The following is a 12,907-nucleotide window of genomic DNA, read 5'->3' on the forward strand; positions in this document are numbered from 1 at the left end:
GCAAATTCTAATAATGTAACATCTATAATCTATGGCTATGGTCTTGGTTGACACCATGATATATATGTAGCTGATGTATATGGCAACTATTTTTTGGTTTTAACAAATATATAGATTTGAGAAGCGTTTTGGAATCATTCCTCTGTACTGTACACTTTGGTGAGAGTTCTCTTGATGCGTTTAGCGACAATAAACAGCAGGTGGCGATGTTAAAGAGCTCATATTTTATGTTCTATGTGTTATGTGGCTATTAATCCTCTTAAAACTCAGGTTTGTTATCTCAAATTGTTTGAACAGAACTTTTACATTTCATTGGCAACTTCATACTTCTCTTTAGTATGAATATTATTATAATAATAATTATTATTATAATATTAGATCTCTGATATGTGTCCTTATAATATGTGCAAACATTACAGTTTATTTATTGTGTAAAGTGTGTAAATGCTATCCCATTATTGAGATACTGTATTTCTTGCAACTCAAGTTCACAGTGTCAAACACATTAACCATCATTCTATCCCAATCAGTGTCAGTGCAAGACCTTAGCCTTGCATTAACTCTAATGAATTGTAAGCCTGGGATGATTATCAATTTTGCTCAACAGTTTGAGGGCTTAAAGCAACACAGGATTCTCACAGGAGTTATTGGGGTCAAAAGATAATGGGTTATTTCATCATAATCACAGAGCAGAGGGGTCATGGGAGAAATTACCTGCTATTTATTGCTATCTGGACTAGTTCAGACATTACATTTATGGCAGCCAAATGTTCTGCACATACATAGTTGAATAAAATGTGTTCATCCATGTTTCCCACAAGATTCTTTGCAAAGGCAAGAGTCAAGAATTAGACAAACACTGCAGGCTTCGTTACCACAACATAGTTAAAAACCCTAAGAACTGTGTAATGACTAATGTACTTCACTGAAATTATATGGAATTCAATGTAAGTCTGTTTATCGGTTCCATAATTACAAATCTTGGATAATTGCAGGGTGAATGGCAATTATATGTTCTGCAGTCAGAAGGGTGTATTTACAGAGGACCAACACTCAGTGATATTTATCAGTACTGTCTGTCTGCATGCTGGTCAATGAGTTGATTTTTATTCTGTATATTGTGTGAACATACCCTCGCAGCATATTATATTTTAAAACAGGTCAATCCAATGTGTGAAATGCACATGTTCTCAATCAAACCCGGTGTTTAAAAAGGTTCAGTAAACTCTTTGTGCAATGCATTTAATAAAGTGTGCAGGGATTTTCTTATTTATATACGTAAGAGAAGCATTTAAATGCTTAAATTGGCAACAAACAGCGACCACGTTTAGTAGACTTTACAGTAAAAGGCTTGCTCTGAAATTCATAACGTTTAGGCTATATCACAAATTGATTAAATGTAATCAAGTTCTTTGGCAGGCATATACGGTCCGAAACAACATTTGCAAACCTCATATTTCGCTTAGACACAACTCTCTCGCTTCTATTGTTCATAGATATAAATAGTGGGTGGATTTGTTTCGAAGGACAGCTTGTTTGAGCAAGATTACAATTACCAGCCTACTTTATCATGTGCGCTTTACGCACGAAAACCAAAAATAATGTTTTAGCCTACAACAATTTTACAACACACGGTTGAACAACGCTTTCAAAATTGTAATCCTCCAAGACGAAACATTAATTTTGTGATACGTCGCTATAGTTAACTAGAACGTATTAAAACCTAATGGAAACGACTGTATATGGATTAATAGCTATAAAGTTTGAAGTAGGCTACCGTGGTTGAATCCCACCGCGCGCCGGAAGCTCAGCTGTATTTCTGTTGGCTGCGTGCAGACCCTGCCCTGATTGCCTTAAATTCATCTGTCTATTGACGTGTAGAGGGCGAGCAGATGAAGACAGAGGGACTGGTCTGATCTCTTGTCCTCAGAGGTCATTCTCGCTACAGTTACAGACACTTGTTGCCAAATCGCTCAGAGAACCCGTTTTCACTCAGCGAACACTTTCTCCAAGTTCACGACATTGAGCTAGATGTTGAGACGGGAATACAACCACTTCTGACTTTGTTTGGGGGAAAAGGGCCACTTTCAAAAATTCGTCGCATCTGACGGGAGAAGCATGGTTGACAACACAAGCATAGCAACTAAATCTGCACTGGTAAGCGTGAGCTCTGCTCCTCTGGTCGAACAGATATATCCTCGTATTTGGCATGTCAAATTATTTGTATTTACTTACTTACATTCAGACAGTCTTATCATGCACGTAGGCTATCATTGCAATGGCTGTTTACAAACTTGCTCAAGTTCTGTTATGCTAGCCTATAGACACGCTGCACTTCGACCTATAGGCTAGCTACCCATACAGCAAATCTATACTTTTTGACACATTTCTGCTGTTTCAAAGTCGCTTCAAAAATGAGAAGGAGGCTATTTACAATTGATTCTGCAACTTTCTAGATATTGACCGTCGGGCATGTTGCGCAAATGATCATGTTAGTGTTCGAATCTCCATAGGAACCCACGATTGCCTAATCAAGCATCTACATCCAAAGTACTTTTAAGATATAAATTGTGCTACTCTGATTTGATCTGTATGCTACTACAGAGAAAACTGTTAAGTATTTGCACTTTGAATGTATGCGCACAGTGTTTTGCTGCTATTAATTGCAGCTAAAATTTTGATTAATATTATTTGACACGTTGTTTGTTGCCCACAGCAAGCCGCTTTCTCGTCGGTGAACACTCTTCCTGTGCTGGTCAACTCCTCCAGCGCGCACAGTCAGTCGAGCGGCGGCGGTGGGATGAAGCTGGAGGCGGTCATGGAGAACCTTCAGCGACAGCAGGCGGCTCGCCTCGCTCTGGAGGAGAAGCTCCGGCAAGCCGAGAAGGAGAAAGACATCAGGTCTATGGTGGAGTCCCAGATCCAACAGCAAGCTCTCGCATTCCGCCACTATCAAGCAGCGGTCAGGGGTGTGTTAGAAGGGGGAGCCCATAAATTTCCCATGGCGAGCTTAGGCCACCCCGGTGAGCATACGGTCCACTCCGACATCGATGATGATGATGATGATGACCCAGACCTGGACCGCGGCATTGATGATGAAGACCGGGATTTAGAGGAAGATGACAGTATGAATGAGTGTGGAGGGGATGAAGATTTGGAAGGACCCCTAGCTCATTACCCACCACGCCATGCTATTTATACAGGTGCGGGACAATCTCCAAAAAGTACCCATACACATCTGTCCAGAGTCCAGCCTTCTTATGCAGCTCCAAGACAGGCTGAATCACCCAGTGGTCTGGCATCCCAAGCACAATCTCAGCACCACGAATGGACTTATGAGGAACAGTTCAAACAGGTATGTCCCATCGTGAGTGCTGTAGGTAGATTTTAGTAATGCACTGTTATAACCATTGAATGCGCACTCTGGTAAACTGTATGGTGCTTAGTAATGTGCAAAGTTTGAAAGCATGAAGTGAGATTTTTTTTTCAGTCCTGTGTGAAACTACTTGCTGAACTCCCATTATTTTAATCAACAACACAGCCAGTAGTCACATAAATAAGAAACATTTTGGCCTATACTGAAGCTCTGAAGCATCTATTAGGATATTGGTGAGAAACAGGCTGATAAGTGTGCAATATACTGAACCAGCATTAGGACTTTAATGCTTGGTCTTAAAGTAATCTTTGTACAAACTATACAGTTCAGACACTTGGATCATGTATATTTTGAGTAGGCCTATGAAAATAATATTCCCTGCATCAATGTGCCATTACAGCATACTTTTGATAGGTATACTTACTATGCATATGCTAGTTATGACTTGAATATATACATATGACAGCTATATTTTAATAGTTGCATAAAATATTAACCACTTAATTATTTATGTCTGACTTTTATGTTTTTGCAACATGCATGAAGATTATATTTTTTGGAATCATTGCATTTGTTGTGTCAGTACATATTTGTGAAAAAATGCAAAATACTATTTCAACGTTCAAACTGGAAGAGCTTGTTCTTCAAGGTAGGCTAGTGCACCTGTACATTGGAAATTCAGGGTTATGGCATGAGATTTTTTGCGAGTTATGCTGCAGCAGTATAGTTCCACAGTGTTCTCTGGGGATTATTTAGAGTGATACACTGAGAGTGAGGCTCTTAAGCAAACACAGATCTATACAGAATGAGTCTGGATGGACTTGTCATTTCTTATTTATGATAGATCATTCAGATGCATTGCTAAATGAGACATGCACATTAGCAGCTGCATTAGTGTAAGCACTGGCTTAACGTATAGGCGTTCAGTGCAGTTTGAATAAAGACAGCTGCTTTGATTGAGAGTCATGCAATGGAGGGTAATAACTCATCTGATTGTATTCTTATATGGTTTCAACTATTAAAAAAAACTTCAACAAAATGTAATTTTATAGTGTAGTTACCATTAGTGTAATAGTGGGTTGTATTTAAACATGTTTACAGATAATGTGAGTTACCTTTCAGTATAAAGACATTCATGATTTTCATGAAGAAAACTTTGTATTTCTTTAGCAACTTTTAGCTTTTTACATTGCTTTTAACAAGATATGTAGCCTAATTAATAAGAAATGTAGTAATATTTACACTTTTGACATAAAATGAATACAGACAAATATTATGTTCTTTATAAAAAATACATGGTCATGTTGTTTAACAAAAGCCAAGGACATGCATTTTCTAAATGCTCTTGAGCTATTTGCACAAATCAAGTGAAATGTAGAAACAATGAAAGGATGCCGATGGCATTCAGCAGACTGACTGGAGCCAGTGTACTAGCTGTTTTTCAACACCCAGCCCCCCAATGCCTTCGTGAAATAAGAAAAGCTGTTTAGAAGAATAAAAGACATTAACCAAACTGGTTGTGACTTGTGACCAAATTTTTGGCATCTGTATTTGCAAAAATAATTAAAACAATAAATGGATACCGCTATATTGCTTCGCTAGAACTGTATAAGCATGCTCAAATATCTGTTTTCATCATGTTTTATTTTTATTTCTGTATTATGTTATGAAATTAATATAAAAACCAAACAATTATAAATCATTTATATAAATTAAGCATTGTGTTGTTCCTCCATTCCTATTGCTTACACTTTATTATACATGTATATAAAAAAAAATTGTTACGCTTTGGGTGTTTTTACCACTTCTTTTTGCACTGATAACAAAAATGCGTAATTCTTAAAATCAACACTGGCAGGAGAGAGCGTTAGAGAGAAAGAAAGGAAAGGATAAAGTTAAATATGGCCGTTTATTGTCAAATAAATATTGAGGTGAGAGAGAAAAAAGCAAGTAGTTGCGTAGAATTTTGGCAGGAATGCAAGACACTAGACCTAGTGGCATTCCAATCTGGCTCCCTCCCAGTAATGCTGGGATATCCCTCTCAGGCTGCGAACGGGTCGGCTCGTAGCCAACCCATTACGAAATAGGAACAAAAAATACAGTCTAGTAGTCAGACAAACATATTCGAGTGTATGTCCCCAAAGAGAAGTACATTCTGTACCTAGAGTGCATTTTTTAAAAAGTTATTTATATACTTTTTCATTCTGCCACTTTCACTTTTATTCATTGTTTTTTAGAAGTATACAGATTGTTGAAGATGTATTTGTGAAATAGCAGGGTTTTTATTTTATTGTGCAAGTATTATGAATTTTGAGAAATTATAAAACATTGTGCATGACATGATTAAAGCAGTTTATCGGTTATCTAATATAATTTTATGAGTTTATGATTAAATAACATCTAATCTGACAGGCTCCAAATCAAGGTTTATATTACTGTGGCAAAAAAGAGGGCCAATTAAGCAAGCTCGAACTCTATTTGAAGTAAATATTTAATGCTCAGAAAAAAGAAAAAGAAAACCGAGGGTACGTTTTCCTTCAGCAAATATCTCTCATCTTGTGATTACTCAGCCTGACCTCCACTTTTGTTTCGGGGCTTGTGTTTGATCTCCCTCTCCTTCTCCCTTTGCCATGTTTTGCAAACATGAATAACTCACAGAATGGCTTTTTCCCATAACAAGGCTTTTACAGGGCCATAGAGTGGACTGGGCAGGGCTTAAATAGGTTGTAGGAAACCCGGTAGTGGTGTTTGGTTTCACTACAGAAGCTTGTGGAATGGAGACTTTCCTAGTCCGCTTTAGTAAAATTTGTCTAATGTATTGTTTTTGGCTCTGAGGGTATTAGCGCTCTATAAACTCTGAACTCTGTGTTTGTTCTGAGCTGAGAAGGGACAGTTTGGCCCCTTAATCCTCAAGAAGTAACTGTTAGAAACCCTTCTGAATACACATAATCATTTTTAATTTCGAAAATGCAGTTCAAAACAGATTATATAGTGTTTCGAGGCAGCCAATGGTGACCTAATTCACTCTACAGCTCTCACAATTAAGCAAAACATTTCCTGGAGAAAATAGGAAATGAGGCAATTGTGAAATCACTGGAAGGAAGACAAAGCTCCCCCAGCCAGGAAGGCAAATAATCTTTGTGGTTACACAAACGTTGTCAGTGTGCAGGGGTTTTAACATATGCACCTTCTTTTTATTGGACACCATTATGAAGTGGGGACAAAACTTTTATCCAAGTGGAAGTGAGACACTGAGGCTGTATGCAGGCAGTTCGTCTGTTGATATATTTAAATTACCTGTCTTGGTGTTTTCTAAAGTTACACACTTTAATTCAAGCCCAACACCTTCATTAAAATGCTTGGTGCTACTTCTTTGAAATAGACACACACACACACACACACACACACACACACACAGCGTATCTCCAGTATCAACACAAGAAATTCCATTTCTTTACAGGCCTGCTCCACCCATATTGTATCCCCCTCTGTTTGATTGCGTTGCCTTGCTCATATGTTTTGGAGAGCCATTAAGTTCCCCAGCATGCAGTCTCTGTCAAGCTAAAACACATGCATGGAGCAAATTCTCCATATGGCACAGAGGTTGTGATATACACCCAGCAGCATTATTGTTAGCAGCCTGTGGTATGAGCTAACACAGGCCTCCCGACAAATGTGTCCGGCTCTTTTTTGATGTGTGTCAGTGGAAATATTGAATATAAATTCTAGCAGTCATATCAGTTTTAGATGGCTTTTTATTTAGGTGCCTGCTTTGGTGGACTGTTATAAATCCCTGTTGAACATTTCATCAACTGCCAGTTTTAGGAGACCTGATAATCCATCTCTTAACATTAACCTTAGTGGACATCAATATCTTATTGACTGTACAAACAAACAGAGTGAAATGTCAAAATGAGAGTGATCCACTTTAACCCTGTGTTTTTCTGAGACCTCAATCATCACTCAAACACTTTCAGTGAAAGTATGTAACTTTTTCACTGTAGCAAAGAGGTATTTTTCATATTAAAACACAGGTAGACAGACTTGTCTTGCCTCTTTATTGCAGGTGTCACGTTTTATGAGCAATGCTGTTGCTTGCAAGTCACTGGACAGTGAACAAACTTAGCAAATACTAAGCTATACGCCACTTCTAGTGCGTTTAGAAGTTACACTTTCTCAGAATAATGTATATGTATATGCTATTTTGCTGGGTATTGTAATACATACTATTATCCTGTTAATGTTCTCCTTTTCTTTTCAGCACTTTGCCCATAATCTGAAGAATGAGGTGTGATTTCAAGCAGTTGTATGTCACATGGCATCATTTAGACACACAATTTAAAGTATGAGTGCCCTGCATGATTTCCTGTATCCTGCAGTCGAGGACAGGGTTGGGAGGGTTACTTTTGAAATGTATTCCACTACAGATTACAGAATGCATGCTGTAAAATGTCATTTGTAACATATGCTGTTAGATCAGGTCAGTAAAGTATTCTAAATACTTTGGATTACTTCTTCAGCACTGGTAGATTTTTTTTAACTTGTTTTGACTATAAAAACTCTGCCAGTACAGTAAGACAAAATACACATGTTAAAATACATTCTTTTTTTTCAGGAAAACAATACAAAACATATTATCAAGAAGAAGATGTTTACCCTAATTTAAAGGTCTTACAAGAAAAAAGAAATTATGATCCAACGTGAATTTTCTTGATAAAGAATATGATTGTGTCTGCATGTAAAATGGCTAGAAAGAGTATTTTAGCGTAGCATAAAGCTGACAATTTACACAAGGTTTATTTTGTGTCAAGGCTCCAAACTTACTTCTCTGTCGTATGAGTGTAACACATCATAAGAAAGTGTTTCACTGCTGTTCAAATGCACTTTGGATCGCATCATTTCTATGTATAAATGTTTTCCATCTGAAAGGACTAAATATTAAATGAAACAAATGACAATAAAATGCAAAGTAATCTCTTCAGTAATCAAAAAACTTTTTGAATGTAACTGTATTCTAATTACCAATTATTTCAGTTGTAGCTGTAGTAGAATGCAATTACTTATATTTGTACTTTAAATGTGTTACATTCATTCCGTTATTCCCCAACCCTGGTCGTGGGATCATTAAGGCAGCCCATATGAATTGTGGATTATTTTTATTGGAAAAAGAGCCAAATAAATAAATAAAAATATTTTCCCCAGTTTCTTTATTGGAATCTTTGTACAGACATTTTAAAACAGCATAGAACTAAATGTACCGAAACCGATTTCTGCTTTTAACAGTTTTTCTTTTTAAATTTCAAATGCTTTGTATCTTTAAGTAATATCCATTCAAGTTAAGAACAGAGAGGATAAGATAATAAGAGCACAACACTAAGATGCTGACAAGGACACCTATCTTAAATATGCCAGAGAAATATTTCATTATTGTTTTCTAAAACATAGGAATATTATTTTAGATGTGAGTCATTGTAGTTTGATTTCTCAATACACCTTTGTAATGTTGGTTGCCAGGCATAGCCCATGCAACAGTCTGCAAACATTTGGGATATAAACAAAATGTTCAGTTCACTTATACTAGGTAGTCTATACTGATGTTGTATCTGTAAAAAACACTCTCATTTTGTACAAGTCAGCTAACCTTTGACTATTTACACTGCATGTATATAGTGCAACAATAATACAGCAATATTCATATTGAGTGTTGTAATGTTATACAGTATGATCGTTTGAGCAGCTAACATGTGATATATTATTTTTAGGCTACAGTGTGCAAGGTTCTTCTTACGAGATGCCATATATTTTCTTTTGGCACTTGAAGTAAATTAGCTATTAATGGACATACAGAGCCACTTTATCTTCAGTTCACAATAAATTACCATGCAAGAAATCCTTTGTAGTGCATTTAGGCAAAACTGAATTTCTGCAATCAAGAGAATAAAAAGAGCCTCATTTGAGGATGGCAAGGCTAAATACATAACTTTGTTTTTGGTGCTACTTAAAGGTAAAATGTGCTACAAGTGTCACCAAACAAATTGCAAAAATAATTTTTGTTTTCTGACTGGTTTTTCAAACATGTCCCTCGTGATCCATTGGTCATATAAAAATATTTTGCCAATTGTTGGTTGCGCCAATTTTGCTGTTTGGGATGTTCAATCAAACAGAGCACTGTTTTCATATAAATCAAACTACAAATGGCTTACTTATATTTGTCTTTGCATATTAAGGTTGATAGTTGTGTCAGTATCATTAATATACAAGCAGCGCAGTGGGTGTAAAATGGCAGCATGCTACTGAAGTCTCATGTCATCAGTCTTGGTCCATATGGCCTCACATGTCAGCATTCATTAAGGTGAGGAGTGGTAATGAAAGATATAGGGAGGAATCAAGCATTGAGTGTTTTAGGCTTACGGTCAGAATCAGATATACTCTTTACAGGATTAGCTTCTGTGAATCCCCCCCCACCCTACAGATTCCCCCCACATATCACATACAAACTGTGTTTATTTAGGTTTAGCACTCAGACATGTCTATACATGATCGAATAAGACATGTCTTTATAAATGTTTAATATGCTTGGAATATCATTACGAATTTACAGTTATAATGAGATTATCACACAGTCTAAAATGAATTGTTTATTGATAAACTAAGTCTTTGTGTTTGCTGGCATAGTTTTGTTTGTTTGTGTCAAAAGTGTAATGCTATAGTACTAACACCCTTTTCTCCAGGTCCTCAGCTTTTGATTCATTTAGGAGATGTAGAATAATCTCAGCATGACCCATTCAGTTTGATTCAGAGACACACACATCCATCCATCCATCCATTCATCTATCTATCTATCTATCTATCTATCTATCTATCTATCTATCTATCTATCTATCTATCTATCTATCTATCTATCTATCTATCTATCTATCTGTCTGTCTGTCTGTCTGTCTGTCTGTCTGTCTGTCTGTCTGTCTATCTATCTATCTATATATCTATCTGTCTGTCTGTCTGTCTATATATCTATCTATCTACACAGACAGACAGACAGACAGGAAAAAGTCAAATAGGAGGGTAAAGTAAAAATGAAGGGCCGTAGTCTTTGTATGTGAATGCAAATTTCGATATATTTTTTTTGGCTAATCCAACTCACTTGCCTGTTAGAACAACGTCTGGTACTAAAGCAACTAGCACCAGAATGTTTTGTATTGTGATCTTTACTTTGTTTAAAACAAATGCCTATTGTGTTTGCTGCCTTCATTAGCATGAGCTCAGTCCATGATTTCAGTTGTGCCTTTGACATGTGTTCAGTCAGGCCACAGCAGCGGGCTGGTGAGGAAGCTGAAAGAGTCAAGCGTTGCTTTCAGTGGTGGTGGCTCTTCGTCTATGATACAGGAGGTCAGTAATCATCCCCAACCCCCATTCCTCATCTCCCTTATCCCTCTACTTTGTTCACATTGCACTCACACCTCCTTTTACTGGCCCGGGCCTCTATGTAACAACCCCTCAACCCAAACAGTAGTGATAGTCTGGAGAACTTGCACCCGTCTTGATGTAGTACCAAAAACAATGCCCCCTTTTCTGGAAGATGAAACAATAGTGTGTTAACTTTGCCAGAGCTCTCCCTGGTAATTTATCCAAACAGAAAAAAGTAAGTAAAGCCTTATTATGTCTGAGACATCAGCTTTGAAACGAACATTTTCACACCTCTTTGATGTAGTAAAGGTAAAGTTTATTAAAGCTACAAGTAAATGTTGATATAAATCATTGCTTGTATGTTATCACATAAACACATTTTCTATTAATATATTTCAAAATTAGAGTTGGTGGCTGGTATTACATTGATATTCCACTAAATGTATTTCATTAAGCACTTGATCTGCAATGTAAATGTACATTTGTTGATTTTAAAGTAGAAAGAATCCTTTACTTTTAAAGGTCTTAAATTAGCTAAACTGTCTACTAGTGTAGTACTAAATGAGAATTCCAGAAGAATACACATCATTTTGTGATGTATACATGTTTTCAACATTCAAAATGTATTTCTGCCCATTTTATTTTGTGATTAAAAGATATAGAGGTAGGTTCAAAACAGATCATAAACATTTAATATACATTTTAGTTAAAACGTGTGCTACCACCTAATGTAAACAGGTTAATTTATCCTGTACCTAAAAAAGTGCTGCATGTGGAAACTTCTAAATAACCTTGTTTTATAATAATATTATCTACACTTATTGAGTGAATAATTTTTCATGAGAAGGCACATGTCATTAACAGTCTGTCCCTACTCCAAAGTGTGATACTATCAAGATCCACTTTACAGTTTTTCTCAATTGCTTTGGCTCAATTCTCAAATGAGAATCATTTTTTTCTAAACATTAAGTTCAAATCTCTGAACAGTTCTGTTTTGATGTCTTGTTCACACCAGATTTGAATTTCTTATTAATTTACGCAAATTGCATGTGTTTTGGCACGTGTGTAAAAGAGTAAGTACAACTGTCTACAATTTTCTCAGTGATTCTCAGTGAAATTGTCACTCTTCACAACTTCTAAACATTATTTAACCGTGTGAGCCATCACATACAACACGATCCATTTAATTATCAATATCTGTCCGACATACATGTATATTCCATAAATATCTATGACGTGGAATGTTTTTTCATTGTTGTGTTTTTTATTTTTATTTTCTTGCATGGATGTTATTTTGTGGTAATATTCTGTTCACTATATATAACTTTACATGTAAGAAATGTGTAAAAATGGATGCAATTATGAATCTTCTATTTACATGTAACACATTTCTACAAAAATAAATGTTCATATTCATATCATTTTTCTGTGTACTACATATTGTAAAGTATTGACTTTTCCCAGTAAACTTTTACCTACTGTTGAAATTGGTATCTAAAAAGCTCAGTGTGCTACACAATAGTATTCAGCTAGACAAAACTGACATTATTGTATAAGACAGTAAGCAGTCAGTGTCAACAAAAAGGTAGATAAAAATGAAATTTTTGTATAACAAACTTTCCAGGGTTGACTGACATGGCGAAAAAACAACTAAACATTTTGACCAGTTTGGCTCACACGATGACAAAAAAAAACATTTAAATTGGCACTGGCCAATTTACTGACTCAGTAACTAGAGTTTGAAGCATGAATTAAATGTTTTGGGTGAGTTATTACATGCAATAGAGTTGTGATGTCCCATAAAACAGTTGTGACAGTTGCACTTACAGTTTAGAGAATGTTAAGACTGTTTCAAAAAATGAGCCAAAGTGAAAAAACTGTAATAGATTACTGAAATCATTAATAAGTGCTAATCAACTGACCGGAATGTTCTTGACATAGTGCACAACCCACATATACCTATAGCATAAAAGGCTTGCTTTGTTTTTAATGGCCTGCAATGAATTCAAGGTTCCTTGAAAGAAACCTCAAATGATCTCTTTAATCCAAAGGACATCTCTGTTTTAAAGCTGTTGATCATTTCACTCATTTAAGAAGAGCAGTTTCGGTATAACTGCCATGGATATC

The 12,907-nt window shown here is 36.2% G+C and overlaps 1 protein-coding gene across 2 annotated transcripts in view; it reads left to right on the top strand.

Annotated features, from left to right (window-relative positions):
* Positions 1–1,893: 1,893 nt before the first annotated feature.
* The window catches only part of LOC127643291 (AT-rich interactive domain-containing protein 3A-like), an 87,436-nt gene continuing 76,422 nt past the window's right edge, over positions 1,894–12,907 (top strand). The window contains exons 1-3 of one of the 2 annotated variants that reach the window (XM_052125968.1): positions 1,894–2,157; positions 2,717–3,355; positions 10,676–10,762. In XM_052125968.1, coding sequence (XP_051981928.1) covers positions 2,119–2,157; positions 2,717–3,355; positions 10,676–10,762 — 765 coding nt within the window. In that variant the 5' untranslated portion in view covers positions 1,894–2,118. The remainder of the gene's footprint in view (positions 2,158–2,716; positions 3,356–10,675; positions 10,763–12,907) is intronic. The other variant, XM_052125969.1, reaches the window with a different exon arrangement.

This window comes from Xyrauchen texanus, chromosome 4, assembly GCF_025860055.1.
Source record: "Xyrauchen texanus isolate HMW12.3.18 chromosome 4, RBS_HiC_50CHRs, whole genome shotgun sequence".
Lineage (NCBI taxonomy): Eukaryota > Metazoa > Chordata > Actinopteri > Cypriniformes > Catostomidae > Xyrauchen > Xyrauchen texanus.